General features: G+C 45.9%; 1 protein-coding gene across 2 annotated transcripts in view; it reads right to left on the bottom strand.

Moving 5' to 3' along the window:
- CACNB3 (calcium voltage-gated channel auxiliary subunit beta 3) overlaps window positions 1-14,572 on the bottom strand; it is a 39,821-nt gene extending 25,249 nt beyond the window's left edge. Inside the window, exon 1 of one of the 2 annotated variants that reach the window (XM_087925306.1) lies at window positions 14,365-14,572. In XM_087925306.1, coding sequence (XP_087781432.1) covers window positions 14,365-14,406 — 42 coding nt within the window. In that variant the 5' untranslated portion in view covers window positions 14,407-14,572. Of the gene's footprint in view, window positions 1-12,494; window positions 12,646-14,364 lie in introns of those variants that run through there. The other variant, XM_026714665.2, reaches the window with a different exon arrangement.
- Between the last annotated feature and the right edge of the window lie 11,539 nt (window positions 14,573-26,111).

Genomic DNA, 26,111 nt, shown 5'->3' with positions numbered 1-26,111 from the left:
AAATATAAAGTCACAGTAATTGATGGTGTGGTATAACAGTGCATACAACCGCTGGAATAGTGTAGTAATTGCTGGGTTGCTGCAGCTTTGCTCCTATTCTCTTTTGTAACCCAGACCAATGGAGAGGCTGAAGTTTTCCTCAGCCAGAACAAGAGCAGCTCAACCTTCTATGTTGATGTGGATGAGGAAGCTCCTGTTATACACAAACAAAATGATGATCATCATCATCTTTTAATGACCCCATAATCTCTTGCAGGGTGGAGTCTGGGCAACTGAATGGAGTTAGCACAGTGTTGAATGGCCGGATGCCCTTCTTGTTGCCAATGCAGAGTTTTGTTCAGCAGATATATTCTCATTGGGCCTGGAGAGAGAAATATCTGCCTCTACCTGGGATCGAACTTACAGCTTCCTGATTGTGGGATGAGAGCTCCACCTCAAGGCCACTGCACCACTCCTTTATAAGATGATAGTAGCAAAATACTCAGAAGTCCAAATTCAACACATCCCCCCCAAAAATGACTCTACAGGGGCCTCCATGCCCTTTAATTAGCAATCAAAAGACAATAGTAAAGGCTTGCCCTCTATGACTGTTATGGAAAGGATTGCTAAAGTAATCTAGATCAGTGGCCCCCAATCTTTTTCGAACCAGGGACTGGTTTCACAATTATTTATTCTTTCACAGACCGGTACCTGAGTAATGTGAGATTCCACCACCATCGGGACGGCTCTTCGTTCGAAGCCCCCCCCCCTTCGACGAAACTAAGGTGCGAGCACCCAAACGCCGCTTTCCAACTGAAAAGCCAGAAGCAACTGAAAACCCGGAAGCGCTGTCGAAACAAGATGGCGGCGCCCAAGCTTTGCGGCCCGGTAAAAAATGATCCACGGACTGATACCAGTGCGGGGACCAGTGATTGGGGACCCCTGATCTAGATGAAGCCCTTTGAACACTTGAATGATCCACTAGGTAAAGGTAAAGGTCTCTCTGTCAGTTTACAGCACATCATTTATCACCGTTTCTTACCCAAGGCAGCCAGCATGGAAGCTAACCTTCCATGGCCATGTAGCTAGCATTACTAAATGCCAAAGTGCACAGAACGCTGTTATCTTCCCACCAAAGTGATACCTATTTATCTACTTGCATTGGCATGCTTTCAAACTGCTAGGTGGACAGGAGGCTGGGGCAAGGAATGGGAGCTTGGGTTACCCTGTTGCACAGAGTTCGGGTCTCAAACCCGGGCTGTCAGCTCTCTAGTGACAAACTCAATGCTAAATTCTGTCCATGCTTTCATTGATTTGCTAACACTCATGTTCATGTTATCAAACAGCTAATTTTTCCACCACACTACAGCATTTGGGTATTATTAAAGCGTTCCCCACCTACAAAGTCCTGCTCAAAATCTATTTGCCCTCATCCCACCCTTTGGCCAAGCCCCAGACTCCAAGTCCCCTGCCAATCCATGTAACACTATATGCGAATTACAGCAACTTCATTTCTCATGACCCTTCAGTTTCCTTGCCCTTCCCAGGGTATTCTCTCTTTTGTGGAGCTTTCCTTTCTTACAGGAAAGGAATCAGCAGACATTTACAAATGAAATTTTGACACATGTCATGTAAGTGTATGTTAAACCAACAAAAATGCCAACAACCCATTTGGACAGATTTTTTTTTTAATGCCACTTATCAGGGGGATCAGATTTACGGAGCATTTGCTGATCTTGAAAATCAGAAGTGCTTTTTCAAAAGAAGAATTTGAGATACCAGACATCTACAGTGAGGCCACCGTGAAAAACCTTATGATTGACATCCTAAAAGTCTACCTGGCAACATTAACAAGCAATGCATATGGCGTATTTAAAATATTTACAGCATTTGAAAAGTAGTAGTAATAATTTATAGGGCCACTGAAAAATACTCAAAGCATCTTAAAGGATATAATTTATTTCAATATTGAACTGGGCTGTAAATGGAACATCTGTTTAATGGATGTATTTTTTTTTAAAAAAGTAGGGAACTTGGGGCCTTCCAGTTATTGCAGAACTCCATGTCTCAGCAGCCTCAACCACACTGCAGTGACCAGAGAATGACAAAAACAATAAGCCACAAATTTCTAGAAGACTCCAGGTCTTTGCCTCTGTAAGGAACTCCAAGTTTCAAAAGAAGTTGAGAAAAGAAAACATGATCTGCAAATGTTAAATCAAACCTATTGCAAAGAGGACAGATGCGGACAGACTTATTGTTTGGGGCAAAATAAAGTATGAATGAAGGCAAATATACATGTCCCAGGATAATCTGGATGGCTCACAGAGATCAGGGGTTTGGTCTTGTGAGCTTTCAGTCTCATGCTGAAACCCATCCACAGGGAACTACTTTCCACTGGAATGTCACATTCTGGTGAGAGAGACGTTCCCTGGTGATGGGCTCCAGCATGAATCCAAAAGCTCAGAAGACTAAATCTCTGATCCCAGTAATCGACCCAGATTGGACCCTGCAAAATAAAGCATGGCTGTGGTAAATTCTGTGCCGACACTCTCCTTTCTACAATGACTTATCCACAGGAAAATTTCCTCTGCTTGGAATCTAAAATTACCTATAATATGAGGAGGCCAAAGTGCGAGGCCAGTCACTCACTGTCTTTGCCCACCCTACCTCAGAGTGTTGTTGTGAAGAAAAAGAGGACGAGTACTGTGTGTGTTGCCTTGACTTGCTATGTAGAAAAAAGGGAGCTAAATCTAACAAATAAAATACTTGACCAAGCTAAAACAGAATTCTAGAAAGGGGGAGGTATTGTTGGTGCATAAATACTTTGACCCCATTGCTACCTCTGGACAGAGTCAATCTCGTCCCAAAAAGACATGTTGCAACTTGGAGGTGCTTCTCAATCTCCTTGATCAGCAGATGGAGGCTTTGCCCAGAGCAGCCTTTGAAGAACCTTGGCTGGTGTACCAATTCCATATCTTTTTGGAGCAAGAAGCCATAGCAACGACTCGTGGTGCTTTGGTCACCTTGAACTCTGACTACAAATAGGCTCTCAACTCTGCCTTTGAAGAGTACCTGGAAACTTTAGTTGAAGGTGGCCCTCTTGCTGGAGGGTGCTGAATGGACTGTTGATAGATTCCCAAGTAAGTGGTTGGATTCAATTTTTTTTTTATTACCAGTTTGGTGCAGGGTGTGGCTTGGTAGGCGTAGCAGGGGAAGGATACTGTAAAATCTCCAGTCACAGGTGGTATTTGCAAGTTCTCTGGACTACTTAAAATTTCCACTACTGGTTCTCCAAAAGGTTGATTTTTAGGAAAGTGATGAAACTGATCTTGTTTCACTAGGCATTTGAGGTTTGAGTGGCTGTTTGTGAAGCTACCTTTCTACTGGATTAATTTTGTTACACTTCATTTTGATGGTATTGCATCTCGGCTATAATTTTGATGGATATTATTGAGTTTTAAAAGTACCGCTTTGTGAATTGTGAACCATTCCAAATCTTGCGAGAGAGGACATAAGTCTTCGAAGTCAATCTATCAGTCAGTCACTCAATCAAATGCCATATGACTCCATCTAGCTAGCATCATTGGAAAAACATGGCTGAAAATTTGGGAGGGAGGTTACAGATGGAAGCTTTGTTTCTGGGATGCCTTCTACTCTCTTCCCAATCCTTAAAACCACCCCATATCCTGGAAAATGGACCAAGATAATCGTGCCAATATCTAGTTGTACTATTGCCAAATTTGACACCTGTGTATTACATGACTGTACAAGGGGCCACAGGCAACCATATGATCACCCCTGCTTGGTTCATTATATGACTTGATTCATTAGTAAATAATTAATGACTTGGTTCATTAATAAATAATTAAATTTATAAGTGCCCCAACTGCCAAAGACTCTGAGAGGCTCACAATAATCGAAGAAAGAAATTACCATAAAACATTAAAAAAAATGTAAAAACGATGGCAAGCTCTATGAAATAAGAGTTTCACTTTCTCTCGCTGAAGAAGTGAATGAGCAGCCAGGTCTTCGTGGCTCTTCTAAACAGCAGAGTGCGAAGGGTTAATAAATTAAGGAGATTTGCATTTGTATTAATGTTTCTGCCGTTTATGTTTTCACAGATTAAGATCTGGGACAAACCAATGGCAGCAAGACTGTGTACTTATTCTTGGTAGTATCTCACGGTTGCTGCTGGGCTATTATCTTTCTCTAAGAACTGAAAAATGTGCGTTTATTGGACACTGCATCAAAAACGGGAGCTTTCAGACATGCACCTTAATAGAAATAAAGCAGAGAAAGTAAAGAAGAAGGGTGAAGTTCCCCCTCTCCCTTTCTTTCTCCCATGAAGCAATAATCTCACCCCTCCCTTCCTACACCCAGCTGGGCATAAAACGGTTCAGTACAGCACTGAATGCCAGCCACCGCTCTCCCCTCCCTTTAACTGTGGGCATGGCAGCTTCCTCAAAGGGAAGGGGAGGAAGCTGCTCCCAGCAACAGGCAAGTCACCCTGGAAGGGCAGGCACCAAGGCCAGGATGGTGACTGAGTGAATGACACACACACTGGGCTTCTCTCTGCAAAAGAATCAAACTCAGGTTTAGGTGGGAAAGTACTGTAATGAAGATGCTGCTCGGACAGTAGATAAGAGGCAATACTGTTAGTCTGAGCCTGCTACACAAGGGACCCGTTCCTGTAAGTAAATGTATGTACGAATCTTTGCAAGGATCCCACAGGGCTGTGCAAGCAGGACAAAGAAATATTTTCTTCTTGGTGCAATCGGGAAACGTTTTTTGTTTGACCACACCCCATTAAAGTCTAAGTGCAACAGATTTATGTTATTTGAAACCGAACAGCCTATGATGCCCATGAGGGGGGGAAGCCTGGAGAAAGTTTGCTTCCTTCATGTCAAGAAAGGACTTGCTTGCTGAGGAGCAGAGGGTATGTATGTGCAGGGACATCCTCCAACTTTTCAGTTCATCCATCCATCCAGGGGTGGGATTCAATTTTTTTAATAACCGGTTCTGTGGGCATGGCTTAGTTGGTGGGCGTGGCTTGGTGGTCATGTGACTAGCTGGGCATGGCCAACTCAACATTACTCACATCGAGGCACACATCTCCTCGCCTGGCCTCTCGTGACTGTGGGGATGCTGCAATAGTCGTAAGTGCGAAAAACGGTCATAAGTCACTTTTTTCCATGCCATTGTAACTTTGAATGGTCACTCCACACAAGCAAAGTACCAGCAAAGGAGGGGAAAAATAACTCCAGAGACGTTCCTGAGACAGGAAGTCTAATTCTATCAAGAATGTAATAAGGGTTAACGGAGAGGCAGTTTCTGTAAGCAACACCAGAATGTTTCCTTCCTGCCTTCCTTACAGGATTAGACCAGTAATTTCTTCTAACAACCTGTTGTCCGAACTGCTTAGAATGTTAACAATCGGTTCTAGCGAATAGGTGCAAACCCGTAGAATCCCACCCCTGCATCCATCCATCCATCCTCAGCTACACAGCACCTGCCAATTTAAGGCACTTTCCCTGTCAAATAAAATAGGGCTGAACAGGGCTGTACTCATAAGTATTTTTTCTGCCAGGCTTTGTCAAGCCACCATTTTGTCTTTTGCTCTGTTTCGGGCAGTCCAAGGTCCTAAAAACAAACATACAAACACCTAAAATCTGCCTACTCTGGACTTATTGATAAATACAGATATAGATTAACAGAGTTGGAAGGGACGTTGTAGGTCATCTAGTCCAAATCCCCACCCAAGCAGAAGATCTTCCCTGCCTACACCATTTCTGACAAATGCAATCCAATCTCTTCTTGAAAGCTTCCAGTGATGAAGCTCCCACAACTTCCAAAGGCAAGCAGTTCCATTGGTTGATTGTTCTCATTGTCAGAAAATTTCTCCTTGCTTCTAGGTTGAATCTCTCCTTGATCAGCTTCCATCCACTATTCCTTGACTAGTTTTGGGGTGCCTTGGAAAATAGCTTGACTGCCCCCCCCCCGGTGGCAGCCTGTCAAATATTAGAACACTCCTATGTCTCCCCTGGTCCTTCTCTTCACTAGACTAGCCATGCCCAGTTCCTGCAACCATTCTTCATATGTTTTAGCCTCCAGTCCCATAATCATCTTGGTTGCTCTTCTCTGCACTCTTTCTAGAGTCTCAACATCTTTTTTTATAGCTGGTGATTAAAACTGAATGCAGTATTTTAGGTGTGGTCTTACTAAGACTATAAAGAGTGGTATTAGTATCTCATTGATCTTGATTGTGTCCCTCTGTTAATGCAATTTAGGATTGCACTGATATAAAATAAGTCTTATTGATAAATCTCCTCATTTCAGAAAATAACTTAATCCCGAAGAGTCATGTTTTACAAACTTTATTAAACTGTTTTCCCCTTTGGGTGGAATAGACCAACAGTACTCATTGGACTGTCATTAGTAGATTCGTTGTATCTTAGGAAAGAGGGCAATTGTCTCATCATCAGTCATAATTGACCACAAAATATTGCATCTCCCCTTACTCACCAATGAAGACCATATGCTTCTAACCCCAACACACAATAGAACTGATGGTCCCTATCCTTGCAAGGCCTTGTGTTGACAAAGGAAGGGCTGAATCAACAATAAAGTACTCAGTGGGAAAAGTGAGTTAACACTATCATCCTGAGTTTTGTGTAAAAGGGAACCAGGAACCCAAAACTATGTGCAACAAAATGTGACGGTGCAGCATGCTATACATTGAGATTCCAGGTATTCTCTCTTGAGTTTTCTATTTTTCTTCCCTCAAGAGTTGGTTGGCATTGTGCAGCAACTGAGCATGCTCAGTTCCCTGCTTCTCTACTCCCTTTTCGGCTGGTAGTTCCCACTTGTGCATGACTAGTGCTGTTTTGACATTTGCAATGGTTGGAGCTTCAAAGCTGGTCTGAAAAGAAGAATGGTTTTATGTTCAAATGTGGGGCACAAGGGACAGTAGCAGTTAACATGTGAAGAACTGGCAACGAGATCTGTGTACAATCTGTGTTCAAAGACAAGGGAAAGATGGGAAGGAGTTAGCTGAAGATCCCCGATGGTAGGAACTGGGAAGCATATACAGAAAGTATGAAGCATCCTGAAGCTTTATATTGTCTTGAAATATTGTGAAAACCAGACTGACTCCAGTATATAAACAGGGAATGAGAGACGTTGAAAATTGAGATTAATAAATCTTATCATCCCAGCAGCAACCAAAGCTGTAAACTAACCCTTTCCCATTCAACTAAAAGAAAGCAGAAAAGTGGCAAAATGAATGGATGCCAGCTCCAGCCACAAGAAATTACAATCTGCCTTCCGGTCTCTTCTGTTCCAGCCGCCTTAGCTCTGTAGGCTTTGCGATACAGAGACCTTCAAACAAACTGTTTAGTTTCTGGTTCTCGAACATGGTCACAATCACACACCAAACCGACCTCCAACTTCAGATTCCTGTATGGACAACAGCCATTCACAAAGGCTTTTCCCAATACCCTGCAAACTAAAACATTTACAGAGACTATTTCAAGATCGGAAGAGCCACCCCACCTCCCAGGGTAGGAGTAAAAAGCATTTGTGAGCTGCCGTGTGAGCTGCAACCATCCATTACGTGCACATGCACGGAACAAAAAGCTCTGACAGATGTTGTTTCTCTTTCCCTTTTTACAACAAAAGCAGCTTTCTTCCTTCGGGGTTGCAGTGATTTTGAGCTCCGTCAAAACAGCTGGTAGGGAAAAGACTACTTTCCTCCACTCCAAACTAACAGCCTCCAAGTGGTATTTGTTTATTTAAAGACGATCAGAAATTTGTCATATGTCAGGACAGCTGAGTATGTGAAGGCAGGTACTTTACCTTAGTATAGTGACTGGATACGTATCCTGGTAATCATACTGTATTTGTACATGTATTCCCTCCCAAAAGGGCATTTATGCTTCAGGTCCAAAGAAGCTGGTTGTGTCGGGGAAATATTTTCTACTCCCCTTCAGCAACAAAACGCTTCTGCCCACCATGTTTTGCAAAGGCTTGATAAAAGCCTATTTTAGAATACTGTAGGGCATACTAGAGTGCGCCTGTTTTCTCTGATTCCTCATCCTTCCTTCTCTGTCAGTATGCTTTCCCCTTTTTTCAGAAGTGTCTGATCAATCTCCGTGCAAATGCAGCGTGATGGAGACCCAGAACTGTTGTTTTTTTTCCCTTCCAAAATTATATTTTTCTTCCCCACTGGATATTCTGTCATTTGGGCATATGGAGAACATGAAAAATTCAAAAAGACTGTGGTTCACACAAGGCATTTAAGCTCGTTATTGAATCCATCTTCTTTCTGCTTTGCACAAGGCATTAAACCACTTGGTACAATGCATTCAACCATGCACAAACAGCCAAGGTTAAGGCTAATCAAACTTAGCATGTTGTGTGAATGCATCTCTTGGCGTTTTACCCAATCTTGTTTGTGGCAAACCCAGTGTTAATGGAATAACCCTGCTTCCTTTTCGCATGCACAGCGGAGGAAGAAGAGGAAAAGAAGATGAGTTTAAAATAATTATTTAAAACCAAATTTGTGTTGAAGCTCAGTCAGAAATCAAGTCCTTTTTGGGCTTAAGTCCCACTGCTTTAGATCTGATCTGTAGCAGGAAAGGTGGAACCTGGAGAGGGACTAAGAGAGGAGTCTGACTGAAGTTCTTATATTCCCACAAGCGATCCAGCCTCTCTTGAATTTTATTCACTCTTATCTAGCTCCAATTTATTACTGACCATTAATTGACTAGATTCTTGGGTACATGCATGACCAGTATTTCAGCTTAACCGGAACTTAACAGCATGGCAGAATTGGAGGTCTTCTAGTCCAACCCCCTGCTTAGGCAGGGGACCCTATACCATTTCAGACAAATGGTTGTCAAATCCTGTCTTAAAAACTTCCAGTGTTGGTGTACCCACAACTTCTGGAGGCAAGTGGTTCCACTGATAAATTGTTCTGTCAGGAAATTTCTCCTTAGGTCTAAGTTGCTTCTCTCCTTGATTAGTTTCCACCCATGGCTTCTTGCTCTGCTCTCAGGTGCTAGTTTGGAGAACAGCTCAACCCCCTCTTCTTTGTGGCAGCCTCTGAGATATTGAACACTGCTATCATGTCTCCCCTAGTTCTTCTTTTGATTAAACTAAACATACCCAATTCCAGCAAGTGTTCATTATATGTTTTATCCTCCAATCCCTACGTATAATGTTGGGTGGCTGGGATAATTCTCAGGGCCTCCACAGCAAACATGGTCAGAAGCTCATTCTTTCCTGTTTCTGGAAACATATTTTTTGAGCGTCCTGAAAGCCTGTGCTCAAAATTAGAATTAAGGAGGTTTTCTCCTTCTAGAAGTGCCTGTAGATTTCAAAGTCCCCCAATCTAAAATCTTTAATGCCCATACCTATGTAGTAATGGGAGAGAAGGGTTATCTCTGGCTCCCTTTGTGTTGTAATGGCTACAACTACAAGCAACCTAAGACGACACTGAATGTGGGCCAAAGAGCTTAAAAGCCATGCTGTCAAAGAGATGCAAACTCTTTCTCTCTGCTTTTATCTTGCCACTTAGCTGAGCTTTATTCTGATCTCCACTGTCTTGACAATCCTTAGATTCACTGTCGCTCATATTACACACACACACACACGTGTTTGTGTGCGTGTGTGTAAAATGAAAGAAAGATTCCTTATTTTGAAGGCAAATGCAAATGGAAGCCAACCACCTGCTTTCTCCAGAGAATACTGAAAGCAAATATTATAAATGGGGGATTATGGATTACAATGACAAATAGAAACCCAGAAGGCAGGACTGGGTTCTTTTTTAATATAAGTTTCTCGCCCGCCCTCCAAGCAATGGTAATTGGACAAGAGGAAACAAACACAGAGAGACAAGAAACAACCTTCAAAGTATTCATATCCAGAGCCATGAACTTGGTGCATCTTCTGCTCCTGTACCAGCTATTTTATTTAATTTACCATTACACTTGGTGAATTCACAATGACAAGAGGAATGGCTGTCATCGTGATCCCAGGCACTCAAATTCAATTTATTATCAGGGCTGTTTGTCCTGTTTCCGGCTTAACCCCTCAAACAAGTACACAGTACACATTTGGGCAGTGTAGCGGATCCAGAAACCTTTGCAAATTAAGGGTCTTCCAGATTGCTCAGGTTTTAACTCTATATACTCCCAACCACCAGAGCCATCAGGACTGATGGAAGGCAAAATAAGAATATGGGTCTAATACTGAACCATCAATTCAGCCACAGGGCCTGAAAGGTTTTCTGGGTCCAGTCATTGTTTCTCAGCCTAATTTGCTCTACAGGGTTGCGATTCTGTAAGAAGATCAAAGGAGTAGAGGAAAATCATATAGTCTGCCTTCAAGTTTTGAAGGAAACTCTAAATAAAGGAGAATATTTGTAGCTCAGTGTTGAAATGAGGGGGTCCTTGGTACTCTCTGTTTTCTTGCAGGCCCAAAGGTGTTTCTTCAAAAGGCAACTGGATTTTCTTTGCTTTTCCTTGAAGACATTTCACTTCTCATCCAAGAAACTGCTTCAGCAGTTCTGAAGTGAAAATACCTTCAAGGAAAAACAAAGAAAATCCAGTTGCCTTTTGAAGAAACACTTTTGGGACAACCATGGCCTGGATGACTGAGAATCTCCACTGGCATTTACTCCACTGGCAGGTGTTTCATTACCCAAACTAGATAACACCTACATAACTAACTAGGTAACACTGGCACTGATGATGTTATGAAGTTTGGGTAGTGAAACATCTGCAAGAAAACAACCAAACTTAGCAAAAATCTAAATGTTATTTGAGTGGTATAAAAGCACTATACAGAATAATCATAAATCTAATAACAAAACTTAAAAACAATCAACAAGTTTATAAAGGGAATAAACAGAAGGCCAACATTTCTGAGAATTTAGACACCTGACATTAGCATTTAGGAATATTTTTCTCTAATAATATGGTGCCTCTCAGATTTTTTTTAAAACTATAGTTCCCATGATCCCCGATTCATGTTCTTGTTACTTAGAATTTGCAATTGCACCCCAAAATATCCGACAGAAACCACAACACCTATAGAGAAGGAAAAGGTGATGAACCTCAATTGTCTTTTGACCTTGCATCATCTGCCCAGTTTCTATCTAAAGAAAAAGACGCCCTCCCGTTCTCTCTTTTTCTTGAGACAGATCATAATCAAGGGAAAGAAGAGAAATAATAACTCCATACAATCTTCAGAAACAGTTTTTGATTTGGGTAAGACCTCTTAAAGATGGAAGGTGGGGGAAGATGACAACAACCCACCCTTTGAACATGCAGTGCCTCTCTCCCATCCCTCCAGCTCAAGCAGAGCCTTTGGGAAATGCCACAGCCCCCCACGACCCAGTTCCGTCATGCCATCTGATCATCCACCTCCCCCACTGGCTCCCACCCACACATCTGAAAGCAAAGCAGATGCGCCTACTGTGGCTGCCTGACCCCAACCTAGAAAGCAGGAAGTCCCAGGTCTGGAGATGATAAGAAGAACTCTGGCCTCCCTGCAGGAAACCCCAAACCCTGGTGATCAACACTGCTGAGCTGGCATATTGGTGGAGGCTTCCCTGGATCTCTCTCTCTCTCCCTCTCTTCTTTTATTGTTCCCAAATAACCTCTCTTCTTAACCATATCTATCACTCGCACCCTCCCATCCAGGATTTCCAAAGCTAATTCTCAAGCTATTTCTTTCAGAAAGGGATTATCTTAAGGAAGCCACTTTCAGGAACAACTGATGTCCCCCCCAAAACAGTGTAAAAGAACCTCAACTGGGCTTCCTATTTGTATGGACTCCATTACCCCTTCTGCTCGCAGCTTTAGAAAGGCAGAAAGCACTTCCTTCACAAAGGTGGGGTGTAGAACGGGTCCAAATGGGAACACATGGGATCTGTTCAATGCCCACACCACCCTTCTGAATGGGCTAGACTAGAGCACACATACATTAGGCTCACCAGCCAGCAGGTGGAGCTGTTTTGGAGAGAGAGCTGTTAATGCGCTGGAATTTCCAGGTCTGGACCATATTCAAACGGCTCATCTGCCCCCAGCATCTCTCTTCTGCTCTGTGAGGAAGACTTCGAGACCAACACTATCTGACAGTCTTGCTCCAACCAAACAATGCAATGCTTTCAGTCCCCGTCCATTTCTCAGGGATTCTTTCGCCACCGATCTCTCCGTTACAAAATATTGTCTCTTGATTTGGGAAGCCAGTCAAGATGGTCCCAGTAAATAGGGAAATACTGCTCCCCCTCCCAGGTGCCCATTTAACCCAATCCCCAGCAACCATGCAATGAACTGGTGATAAACCCTGGCCCTCCCGAGGTTCCTCAGCCCCAACTTTCCAGCAGTCCCTTTTCAATAGCCCCCGAGATCATCACCGGTCAACAACTAGCTAGGAAGAGGCCAAGTTCTTTTAAGTGGGCGTCTCCCAGCTTAAAATAGAGCCTTTCTCTCAGCCTGTCGTCGACTCACCACTTCAGAGTCTTCGAATCCATGGAGATAGGAGTCGTCATACATGGGGGAAGGAAAGAATTGTTGAGGAAGCCGAGCCGAGAGGGAAGAAAGATAGGAGTTCTTCCAGACAGAGGTGTCTACAGTCTACAGCTGTGCCCCCTGCCCTAGTTGGGTTGGGGGCAGCAGGTGGCACACAGTGGCAAAGCAACTCAGCCTGCTATTGATCCCGATTCCCCTCCCTGGATGCTTTCATTCTCAGCTGAGCAGCAACAGCAAAAACAATAGCGCCCACCCACCAGCCCTCCCTTGGGGGCAGGCACAGAGACAGGCAAGTAAGGAGGGAGGCAGGCAGGCAGGCAGGCAAGGCAGTGGCATCTGGACAGTGCAGCTCTGTCTGCAACTCCTTATGGCTACACGGAAGAGGTAGGGTTCGGGTGCCAGGCGGCATGAAGCAGCGGGACACAACAAGGGAAAAGCTGGTCATGAGGAGGGTTCTTGGAAGTGTGGGACAATCCCACCAGATGGGAGGAGAGCAAGAAGTGTAACCACACTTTCCAGCAATTGCATCCCCCCCGCCCCTTTAGACTGCTTTCCAAGAGTTAAGCGGGTACCAGACAATTTACCACAGAGATGCAGGAAAGCGTACTGAGACATCCAACCTGCGGGTGGGTGGGGGTCTCTCATGGTATTCCAGGCACAATAATGCAAGGTGGGCTGGGATGGGCACAGCAACACGGGACAAGCAAAGTCATATGGACAGGGAATCACAAAGGACTGTCCTTCTATCAAACACCAGTTTCCGTAGTAGCAGCTTTTACCCAGTTACCAATAATCCTAATTTCCCACATACCACATTCCTAGTCCTCAGGCCTTTACTGTAACCTTTGACAATCTTGAGAGGCATTCTTGGACAGTCAGCCTTGATTCATACTTCACCAACCTACTTCTTCTTCCTCACTCTATTGGACAATTTCTACCATTCCCTAGAGGATGGGAGCTACAGTCCAACACTTCTGGACCTCACCAGAAGGCTACAACCCATTCTACTTTTGCCCAGATCTTCAACTTTGCATGCACAGTTGCACATGCACGAACCAACTAGATGTCCACCCTTAACTATCTATGACCCTACCAACTTGGGGACAGACTGATGCCTATCCACCTGCACTGGGCTGACAGAAATGAACAGGGCTGGCAGGGGCAAAGCGGGGAGGGGAGGACTTTGCAGGAAATGGGCCAGATGGGGATTTTCCCCCTGCAATCCCCCAGGCGCTAGTTCCATCTGCCTCTTTGACTTCAGTGCCAGAGCTGCTGGCACAACCTAATCTCCGCCCCACGCCCATTTCCCATCCAAAGTTGGAGAGCTGTCCAATATATTTGGCGGAGGAAGGGTTAACACCAGCTTTTCCCAAAACGAGATCCGATCTCACCATTTCTTCACACCGTTTTCTAACAGGAGTTTTTCACCCAATTCCCGGCTGAGATGTTTAAAAACACACACACACACCCCTATCATCGGAATGCCGGGAAGGGGAACCATGACCGAAAGAGAGGGGGGGGGAGCAAAAATCAACAACAACAACCCAGCCCCTTTTCCTGCTCCCCGACATCTCCTGCCCAGAATTCCTCCAAGGCAAAAAAAAAAAAAAAAAAGGCTCCGGTTCTGCCAGGAGTTGCATTCAAGGCGGACGGGGAATCTGAGGGAAGAGAGCTCAGGCAGGAGCGCCCGCGCCGGTCCTGGTGCTTAGCAGCAGCAGGAGAGAACGGCGGAGGGAGGCAGACGGGGAGGAGGAGGAGGAAGAGAAGAAGATAAGAGAGGTTGAGTACAGCGTGGTGGTAGGCGATGGCAACGGCGGCGACGGCGGCTGCGCGGTGCCTGTTAAGTTACCTCGTTGAGCAGGAAGGTAGCGCTGGAGTCAGAAAAAGACATAGACAGACAGGGAGGGAGCCGGCCGGCCGGCGAGGCCCGGAGTGCGGTGCCAGCTGGGAAGGAAGGAAGGAGGGAGGGAGGCGCCCCCCGCCCCCGCTGCTTTCCCCGCCGCGCCGCTCCCAAGCGCCTTCCTCGCCCTCGCCTCCTCCTTCTTCTCTCGCTCTCCAGGACTGCCGCCGCCGCCGCCGCCGCGCATTCCTCTCCGCCCCTTTTCGCTTCCCCCTCCTCCCGTTACGCGCCGCTCGGATAATGGTTGGGGGTGGGGGGGGAGAAGAAGAGAGAGACGTGCCAAGCGCTAAATAATCACATTACTCCGGGGGAGGGGGAGGGGGTGCGCCCAGCCGAGCCCGTTGAGCTCACTTCGCGCGGCGTCCGGCGTCCTCGAGCTCCGGGACCCCGCGCCTTTTCCCGCCGCCTCCCCTCCCCTCCCCCACCGTCTTCTCAGCCGGGACCGTCGGGAGAAGCAGCTGCTGCCGCGCGGACCCTTCGGGCGGCTTCTTCTCTCGCCGTGCTCCTCGGGGATGCTCCCCCAGCAGGAAATGGCCGGAGGGCGGTTTGCTCACCTTTGCAAACCGGGGAGACCAGAGGATGGCGGGCCCAAGCGGCTCACCCACCCATCCTCCTTCCATTCCACCCACCCGCCCTCCCTCTCATCCCCGCCGCATTTTCGTGTTGGTCTGGGATCCCCGGAGCTCAACCAACTCGGGCAACCCATTTCCAAGGGATTTAGAAAAGGAAAGGAAAAAAAAAATCTTAGGCGGGGGTCAAATAAAGTGCCAGTTACTGAAAGTTCAGTGCAGAAGGTAGGTCCACTGAAGGACTGATAAGCATCTCCACACGGCAGGAAATGGGGGGATGGGGGGGAAGCCTCTCCTGTTAAGTCAGAGAAATGCACGTTCAGGTACTCGGACCTACCGGAAGGTTTCTCCCTCCCCCCTCCTCCCCGGAAGTGATGATGTTTTCTTTTCTGAATCCTGCTTTGGCCCAGTAAAGGGATCCACTCAGAAATGCCCCTTGCCTTCAGCATCCATTCCTTCCTTCAACCTCTTTTCTGCTAGGCTCCCCAACTCCCTTTCCTGGCTTGTCTCAGAAGCTGGTTTTGAAAACCAGGTGGGATTCTTGGCACTTGGAACAGCCGGATTTGAGAAAGGGGGACAAGAATAGGAGCCATCGTACTCCTCATCCGACTCTTGAAAGACCAGCAGATGTGAGACAAGTGGATCTAAGTGGAAAGCTTAGCTACGCAAGCAAAGTCCCTATACTGTTGCCTTTGGGGAGCTGTGTGTGTGTGTGAGAGAGAGAGAGAAAGAGAGAAAAGGAAGCAATTAGCTTTGTCACTATCCTGGCACAATTTGATAGGAGCTTCAGAAGGGAGGGTGCAGAAACAACCCTTCTGACCTTCTGACCTTTGGGTGTTTGGGGCTACAACTGTCCCCATCCTGTGTGGCAGTAGCTGGGAGTGAAGGGACAACATAGCTGGAGGTGACACTGGCGGCAGGGAGGCCGGGTGTCCCAGACTTGTGAGAGGACAATAATGCCAGGAGCTGGAGCATGAGTGGCAGACAAAGAATTTAGCAGTTTCAGCATTTTGTGCAGCTAAACTGTTTGTTTCATTGTGGGGAGCTGTTCCCTCAAATGACTTCATTCGACAAAGGGCATTGCAATACATAAGCCTTGGGTGTTGTTCTGGCGAACAAACTGGAAAGACGGAGCAGTGCATCTGTTTGGGTTCTCTGCTGCTGAAGAAGCTGTGAGCCACAGTGGGAGCCAAGGCCTTCTGCCTGCTTGAATCTGCCAATTACCTCGGGGCCCAGTTCACTCTGCCTGTCTTGAATTCGGTTTGGGTTTGCCGTTCCACCACCCCAGCCCCAACCCAGGCTCTGGATTATTCCTTCCAGTCCTCCTCCCCGTTTCCAATTCAGCCCAAGAGGCCATGGGAGGTGCCTCATTGAGCAGGAAGATGCCAGATTGTGGAAAGATGCAGAAGTGGCTGCATCTTTGCTGAAAGCAGCACAGATCGCTGTACCCCTCCCGCCAGCTCCAACTTCAACCTACTTCATAAGGCAGCTGTGAATCCCAGCTTGCATCTTTTGCGAGGGGGAGTGTGCAGTTTCCAAAAATCAGGGCTACTAGCAAATTGTGTACCTGGCTGCCAGCTGAAGAATATGGCCAACTGCAAACACCTATTTACTAGAAGGCAAACAGGCAGGATTTTTCCCCCCCAGTGGATCCTTTCTGATTCTCACATATGCTTTCTACTGCTGCTCTTTGCCTTATGACACCATGCAGAAATATCTCGTTAGCTGGTAGGCTCTTCTAGGACCCCGTGTGCCATCGCAAAGTCAGCTGTGCATCCTCTTGAAGCACTACAGATTTATCCATGCTACTCACTGACAATTCTGAGGCTATAAGAAAGCTGGAAGAAAGACTCTTCAGGATTATGGCTTCTAGAAGGAATAGTGTCCCCAAGAGTGGTGTTCGTTCTCTCCGCAGCTTGTTTCCTGGATCTTCAGGCTGACCAGAGTGGCTGCTGGGAAGGATGATGCAGTGGAGCAATTGGTCTTCAGAGAAGGACTGAAATTAAGTCCAAGAAAAGATGAAACCTTTTGAGAGGATCTCTTTGATTCTAAAAATCGCTATTTTTGCCAGCAAGTACTGAAATGGCAAACCTATCAGACCAGCAATCGAGATCTTTTGAGCCATATCTGCTTTTCTCAAATTGCTGGAATCTATCTTCTCTTCATCCTGTCCTCAGTGGGCAATCCAGGATATGATTACCTTCAGTCAGTGTGATAATATTCCGTCACCAAGAATCAAGTAACACATGGAGGGAGGGACAGTATAAGATAGAGAGGTCAAGAGCATCTCTGAGAGCTAGAAAGGGGTTGCTGGAAGTAATCCTGCCTGCTTGTCTTCCAGTAAATTAATGTTTCAGCCAGCCACATTCTTCCTGGCAGCCACTGTGCAAATACAAAATTCAGTAGGGCAATTTTTGTTATGAGAGAAACTAGCAGGAAAACCATAAAGTTGAGGTGGTGGATGCAACCACACAATCTATTGGATACCGTGTTAACTTTTTTTTTACTCTTGCCCCAGGTGCTCTTGGCATCCACAACATGATTTCAGAATTCCAGATGTGTCCACCAGGCTGTAAGACCTCTGCCATAGACAGCCACTTCTATGCAGCAAATCTGGCTGGCCTTCTGTGACTTGAATCTCAAGCAGAAAAACATTTTTGGCCAAACATATTTGTGTAATCTTTGTGGGTTTATTGGGTTCCTCCAAATGTACGGCGCCTATCCCCAATCTTGCTGTCAGGGTTCCGACAGATGCCCTAATTAAACCAGGCCAGGAGTGCTTTACGAGTTGACACTTGCATCCTGAATCTTAGAAGCATTACATATCTATATGTGAATGCCTTGTCTTACGTTTTTCATTCCTTTTTACCAAAAACATTCTGCTTTTTCTTGTTTTCTTTCCACTCCCAGAAGGATCCAACCCCAAGAAGAGCCCAGCTGGTGAGATCAGACCAAAAGGTTATTTAGCTGGTTTATGCAGGAAGCCAGATTTGAGAGGCAAAATGTGATGTGTAGGAAGATGTGAGAATGTAGCATGAGTTGGAAACACCTTTAAACAAAAGGTGTTTCTCCTGGATGACCCTGGGAAAAGACACACTTGATTTAAAGTGTTTCTAACAGGTGCTATCTTTACACTGGCCTGTGCTCAGCATTGCATTTTGTCCCTCAAACTTCAAAAAGGAGAATTTGAGAGACCCAAATTTGTTTTCTTCTTTTTGGTAATATTTCTCAGCAGTTTGCCTCCACCTGTTTCAGATGCTTGCCTTCCTTATCATGAGTCACTTTCACAAATTCTTTGGCTCAGAAAACCCTGTAGTTTCCTCTTTTTTTTTTTTCTCACCCTGAGTGAATTTTTCCCCCCAATAAGAAAACTTAACAGTTCTTCTGAGATAAAATCAAATACCCAGCCAATCTCAAAAGTTCAGCAGTGTTGACTAAGTAGTAACCATGGTTTGTATTTAGATGAGATTATTAGGAAACTCCAGGCTAGAGTGGGGAATCAATAAAGCAGCAAACACATGCAGATATTCTTTCCAACCCTTTTACCAGCATTTTTTTTAAAAAACCCTTTCTTTTGCATGTATGTGTGCAGGTGTGCTTCTTATCTCTTGTTGCGTTTTATTTGTGTGGGTCACTCTATGTCTCAAGACCAGGGTTGAGGTCAGAGGGCTTAGAACAAAGGTATCCAAACTTGGCAACTTTAAGACTTGTGAACTTCAATTCTCAGAATTTTCCAGCCAGCATAGCATAGGGAGCACAGCACAAAATAGGGAGTTGAAGGCCATATGTCTTAAAGTTGCCAAGTTTGGGGATCCCAGGCTTAGAACAAAGCAATCAACAACACTCCAAGCCATTCCCCGACTGCTGCTCCTTTAGGATGGATTGGAGAACTTTTTTTCTGGAATGTTTTTCACTATAGCCCCCAGCCAGATCTGGCTCCTTTTCAGAATCGCCTGGACTATTCTGTTTGATTTTCATTTCCCTGCTGATAGATGGACAGGCAGAACCTTAATTCCTTTTACATACTTTGCTTTCAACATTCTGGGGAGTTGAAAGGAATAAAAAGCATTATGGAAGAAGACAAAGGTAAACCATATCTGTATTGTTGCCAAGAGACTGATATGGATGTAGCCATTAGAAGTTAACCTGAGTGAGTTTTTCTCTTTCATTTTTTATTCATGAGCCTGGGTGGACTCAGTTTTTTCCAAGTCCATAGGACTCCTGCCAGTTGCTGATTTGCCAATTTGTCTGCAAATTCCCTTTGCTAGGTCCTGATATTTGGTCATTCAAACATTTGATATAAATATTTTTTTTAAAAAAAACAAACTATATTGCACTGTTGCAATTGAAGGAAAACCTACGTGCTGGCCTGAATGTCTATGGAGATTCTCAACCATACAGGTCATGTTTGTCCCTTTCAGAAGGCAATGGGCTTTCTTGGTTTGATCTGTGAAAACACTTCTTTGCTTCTTGACATTGAGGGGTATTTTATTCAACAGCGGTTCAGTTTTAGTGAAGTTAGAATCCCTGATCTCTTGGAAGGCACGAATGGATTCAAGACTAATTGATGGGTCATGGGGTTCAGTAGTTCATTGACTTCATTCCCCAGTTCCTTGGACCACCCTTTTTTGAGCCTGGCCCCTGATTAGCATCTTTCAGTATACTGCTTGAAAACATATTTAATTCCAAAAGCCCAAGATCTGTTTGCAAAGACTTGCCTCCTGCCCTGAAAACTGTAGCGCGAGAAAGAGATACGCACACCCACCCTCGCCTTGCCAACAGGGGCCAAGGCCATGCCCTCCCACACGGAGTAGTTTTCATCTCTTCCCATTTACACCTCTTCTCCCTTGCCCCTCCTCCTGCACTGCAGAGGATTGCTTGCCCCCGAAGAAATAAAAGCGTGAGGAGCATTTCTCTGAAATGCTTTTGCAAGATCAGCTCCTGCCTCCCCCTCTTCCCCCTTCTAAGCAGGTACTCCACTTGGAAGGTGGAGGGAGGGAGGAGTGGGAGTATCTGTATGCTGGGGAATCCTTCCATTTGGCTGCTTCAGAGTGGCTTCATCAATAAGGAAACACTCCCCTTGAAGGACCAGAGGAGCGGCGGGGGAGACCAGAATGCCCGTTAATGGATGTTCTCAGACGCCAAGAACACCCTGGGGATGTAAGAAGCCTCTTTGTTGTCTGAAGAAAGGAGGAGAACAAGAAGGAAGGAGAGAGGGGAAGGATGCGGGGCTGCCAAAGCCTTCTCCCACTTTTAACACTTTGGGGAGAGTGCAGTCCACTCTTGTCACTTCTGGATCGAGAGGTGGAGAGGACCAAGCACCAACTTTTCTCTTCTGTTTCCCCCTTCGATTTAGGGATGGCTGGATGCTGGCACTCAGAATGAGTAGCTGGCAAAAGAATCCCTACCAAAAGCAACCTCTGAGCCAAAGAACATTCTCCCATTATTTCTGTCCATTAGCTCTTCCCATTCTTTGGGCAAATATTGGGTTTGAGCAGCAGAGAACTATAATGAGAGTAGAAGGTATTTTCTCATTTTGTTCCTCATCATGTGTTTTTTTTTATTTATTTGTCATTTATTTGTCAAGCAAGTATAGGTATAAGCATGGTTATGAATATATGAAATGGCTACGAATAAAAAAGAAACAATAGGACATTGGTGCACTTATGCATGCCCCCTACAGACCTCTTAGGAAAGGGGTGAGGTCAATAGTAGACAGTCTAAGGTTAACGTTTTTTGGGGGGGTTGCATCAGGATGTAAAATTTATATGCGTGGGTGTATCTGTGCATGCATCCGTGCACATGTGCATGCATGGGAATGCACGCTTTTGGAGCAGTTTAATCTTGAACTTGTTCAAGAGTGAAGCTTTAGACTTTTTGTAAAATGGGATACCAACAAACCTTTAAAAAAAAATGTCCCAAATTCCTTTTATTGTATGGATACACCTTGTATCGAACTATAATTTTAATGATGGTCCTGTATTCTTAGGGAAAAGGTTAGTTGGTTGACAAAGATGTGTTAATGGAATTTTTTTTTGAAGATGCTGTCTTTTTTTCGGGAGAAGGACTGAGCAATGAAGTTCCAGTTCACAGGCTCTTTCAATCCTAAGGGCTGGAATATTTTTCTGATACATTTACAAAAAGTTTAAATTCTGTAAAAGCTGGCTCCGACAGCATAAATGAAATAAACACGATGTAGCAAAACTCATGTAAAGAAAGTCATATAATTTATGCATACAAAAACATATATTTTAGCTCTAGATAAGGAGACAATTTAACTAAATAAAGAAGCACCTGCTTTCCTTCAAAGATAAGTCAACATTTGTTTGCAATAAACTGATGCATTCCATTCCATTGATAATGATTGGCTAAATCTTTTAAGATCTATCAAAGGGTAAATGGAGAGATATTCCTTTGCAGTCACCTACTCAAAGCAATTTGACAACTTTCGATGAATAAATATAACAAGTTTGATCTCCCCTGATCAAGTTGACAACTTTGGGTGAAAATAATGTAATATCTTTGACCTCCACTGATCATCTGATGACTTTATTAAAATTCTCAGCTTGGAAACAAACCAGGGAAAAAGAAGGAATTTGATCCTTCTTATTCTATATTAGCATACTCGAAATACCCTTGTCTGATTGGTCCACACATTCTACAAGCTGATTGGTTGAATGAACTACAGTGATTGGGTCCATACGAATCAACCACGATTGGCCAGGCCGATCGCGGGAGATTCAAAGAGCCGTCATTGGCTGCGAGCCGCAAGCAATCCCTATATGAAGGGCTGCTGCGGCTCCAAGATCTTGTACAGATCCATACATTGAATAAAGAGCTGAAAAGTCACACTGGTCTCGAGTCTCCTTTCCCGCGATCTAACACTGGCGACGAAGGTGGGATTCTGAGACAAAGAGACCAGTCGAGCACGTGGCAACCAGAGCTGAACAACTGACGAGATGGCCAGCAGCAACTCGCCACCTGCACCATTCGATCAGGCGGCAGAGGACTGGGAATCGTATATCAATCGATTCCTCATGTTCCTCAAAAGCAACAACCTGAAAGATGCAAACGACCAGAGGAAGAGAGCCGTGTTCCTGACACACTGCGGGCCCTCAGTGTTCAAGATGGCCAAGGCACTGGCCAAACCCCAAGATGTGAAGGAGATGGCATGGACAGATCTGGACCAGCTACTGCAAAACCATTATGCACCAGCCGTTCCCAACCTCATCCGGAGGCATGAATTTTACAGAAGGGACCAGAAGGAAGGAGAAAGCATCGGCAACTTCGTGGCAGCCCTAAGGAACTTCGGGTGTGTGTGCGGCTTTTCCAACATGGACGAGGCTCTGAGAGACCACGTGGTCCTCGGATTAAGGGACCCCATACTCCAGAGCCGGTTGATGGCTCAAACGGATATCACAGTCACCAAAGCCATCGCCGAAGCCACCGCAGTCAAGGCAGAGAAACAGTTGGCAGCCAAAATGCAGCAAATAAACACGATAGACCGGCCAGCACCCACGGAAGCCACCCCAGCCCTGGACAAAAGACCAGAAGCAAGCCAAAAAGACATGCCCACGCACCACGGGGATGTCGACTCCTTTTCCGAGACTGAAGATGATGATGATGAAATCCACAGACTACAATCGGAACGAGACCGACGGGAGCGAAGAGGTCATAAGTCGGGGTTTCAGTGTGCCGGGTGTGGAGGGGACCATCCCCGTTCAGAGTGCCGGTTCCTAGATGCCATTTGCTGGCACTGTGAAAAACGGGGACACATTGCCAAGGTCTGCTGGAATAAGAGAAGTTACAGCTCGAGGCGACGCGACAGCACCCCCCTAGAGCCAGAGACAGGCACACAGAGAACCGATGGAGCCGCGAAGGCAGAAACAAGTGGCTCAGAGAAAACCGTTGGAAAGAAGTGACCCACCAGACGGTCACCATCGGGCACTCAAACACAACCGATGCCCGAAAAGTGCACGTACAGGTCAACATCGAAGGCCAGCAGTGCAACATGGAGGTGGATTCCGGGTCCTACCTCTCCATGGTATCCTGGAATACAATTAAGTGTCTGGTACCCAGCATACGCAGAGGGGAGTTGGAAAGCCAGAGACTGACCCTAAAAGATTACCAGGGGAACTGGATCCCCGTGGTCAGGATCAGACATTTTCACGTAGTTTTCAAGGGACATACAAAGGTACTCCCACTAACCATCGTGGATAAAGACCGCCCAAGTCTGCTGGGACTGGAATGGTTCGCACCATTGGGGATCGAGGTGACTGGCATCAACCATGTCGCTGAAACAGACTGGGAGGAGAACCTCATGAAGGACTTCCAGGAGGTCTTCAATGCCAAATTAGACAAGTACCGTGGGTCCCCAATCTCATTTAATCTGAACCCAAATATTGCCCCAATCTGCCTTAAGCCACGATGAGTGCCCTTCGCACTCAACCCCAAAATTGATGAGCAACTAGACAAGCTCATCGCACAAGGGGTCCTGGAACAGATAGACCACGCACGGTGGGAAACCTCAATAGTCACCCCCATAAAGCCAGACGGGTCCGTGAGAATCTGCGGTGACTACAAGGCCACCCTCAACCATGCATTGCAGCAGAGTGCATACCCCATCCCAGTGGTACAGCGCCTCCTACACTCGCTGGTGGGGGGGAAGTTTTTGCAAAGCTCGACCTGGCACAGGCATACCAGCAGCTGCCAGTCAATGCCGAGACAGCCGAGGCACAGACTATTGTGACCCACGGGGGGGCGGGGGCATTCCGTTGCAAAAGACTCCAATTCGGAGTCAGTGTGGCCCCAGGGGTATTCCAGAGCCTAATGGAACGATTATCACAAGGAATAAAAGGGATGGTGCCTTATTTCGATGATGTGCTAGTATCGGCGAAGAACAAAAACCAATTGGAAAGCCGCCTCAGGGAAGTCCTGCAAAAATTTAAAGAGGCAGGACTCAAAGTAAAAAAAGAAAAGTGCCAACTATGCACAGAGAAAGTAGAGTTCCTGGGGTATTTGATTGACGAAAATGGAATCCACCCCACTGAAAAGAAAGTTAAAGCCATCAAAGAAGCCCCTAGACCTCAGAATAAAATGGAGCTGCAAGCTTTCCTCTGACTTACTAACTTTCATAATGTTTTTTTGCCACAGAAGGCAATAACAGCGGAACTCCCACATAGGCTGCTAAACAAGACAGCCACCTGATCCTGGGGCAAGTGGGAAGAAAACGCATTCCAGAATATAAAAGACCTGCTAACATCAGAATCAGTCCTCATGCAGTACAGCGAAACCCTACCGCTGACCGTGACCTGCGACACTTCACCATTTGGTGTTGGAGCCATCCTAAGCCACACTCTGCCAGACAGGAGAGAAGCGCCAATCGCATTCTTCTCCAAGACATTGTCCAGGGCAGAGAGGAATTATAGCCAGCTGGACAAGGAGGCGCTAGCAGCGATCACCGGCATGAAGCGGTTCCACGAATACCTGTACGGTAGGACTTTTTCCCTTATCACTGATCATAAACCACTCCTAGGAATACTGGCAGGGAACAAGGCCACCCCAAACATATTGTCACCAAGGATGACAAGGTGGTCCGAATTCCTTGCCGCCTACAACTACCAACTGATACACCGACCAGGAAAAAGCATCTCACACACAGACGCACTGAGCCGCTCCCCCCTACCTGACCTGGAAGACGACCCGGCACCCACCACATCCATACTACAGATAGAGACATTACCCAACCCACCCCTGACCGCATCAGACATTGCCAGAGAAACTAATAAAGACAGGCAACTGGCGTGAGTTTTGAACTGGGTGGAAAAAGGGTGACCGGAAACTGATGGCAGCGACCAGTTTAAACCTTTCCGGAACCGACAGACTGAACTATTTACACAAAGGGGCTGTATTTTATGGGAGGACAGAGTTGTGGTTCCAGGGACATTACAAAAAAGAGTGCTGGCCATGCTGCATAAGGGACACCCAGGCATCATCAAAATGAAAGCCCTGGCTAGGAGTTACGCTTAGAGGCCAGGGATGGACAAAGATATTGAGACATGGGTGGCAACATGTGGAAAATGCCAGAAATCCAGACCAAACCCCTCCTGTGCCTACTCTCGAATGGGAGACACTCAGGGGGCCGTGGTCAAGGGTCTATATAGATTTTGCCAGACCCACAAAGGGACATACATTTCTAATAACGGTCGACGCTTACTCGAACTGGTTGCAAGTTAGCGTCATGCAATCTACCACCACGGAGGCTGTTATAAAAAAACTAACAAAACTGATTGCCACCCATGGACTACCGGACTTGCTAGGGTCAGACAACGGGCCACAATTCATGGCGTTGTCATTCAAAAAATTTCTCGCCGAACTGGGTATACAAAACACTTTGACAGTGCCCGCTCATCCAGCGGTGAATGGGCGGGTGGAACGAATGGTTCGTTACACAAAAGACACACTAGAAAAAATGGACACCGGGGACATACACGACAAAATAAATAAAATGCTCATGATACAACACATAACACCCAGCACGTCAACAAACAAAAGCCCAGCAGAGCTACTGATGGGCAGAAAGTTACGATCACAACTAGATAGACTGCACCCAATATACAACCCTGACAAACCACCAGACTTGTCTAGTAAATACCGCATATTTGCTCAAGGAGACACAGTTTACACAAAATTTTTTACAGGGGACCCACTCTGGGTACCAGCCAAAATAACCCAAGTGACGGGCCCCCGGTCGTACCGGCTGGAAACAGAAGATGGAAGAAGCTGGAAATGACACATCAACCAACTAAGGTCAAGAACAACCACCGACAACACGGGTAACACACAAACACCACAAATAGACATTAATTAAAAAAACCAGAGGGGGGGAGAAACCCCAAACATTAACCAAAAGGGAGGAGAAAACCCTCCCAGAACGCAACAACAAATCGAACACCCCCAACCAACACCCATAGGCAGAAAGATAAACCAACAATACTTATCGGCAGATGACCTTGGCAGAAGAGGACCGGCCGTGGATGATCAGCATGAAGCCTCGCCTGGAAGGAGCAGCTAAGCCAGTTCAACCCGCCCAGAAAGACCAGGAGGGAGCAGCGGAGCCGACAACTC

This window comes from Pseudonaja textilis, chromosome 2, assembly GCF_049901715.1.
Source record: "Pseudonaja textilis isolate UNSWEBS1 chromosome 2, rPseTex1.2, whole genome shotgun sequence".
NCBI lineage: Eukaryota > Metazoa > Chordata > Lepidosauria > Squamata > Elapidae > Pseudonaja > Pseudonaja textilis.
This window is presented reverse-complemented; position numbering and strand designations above follow the sequence as displayed.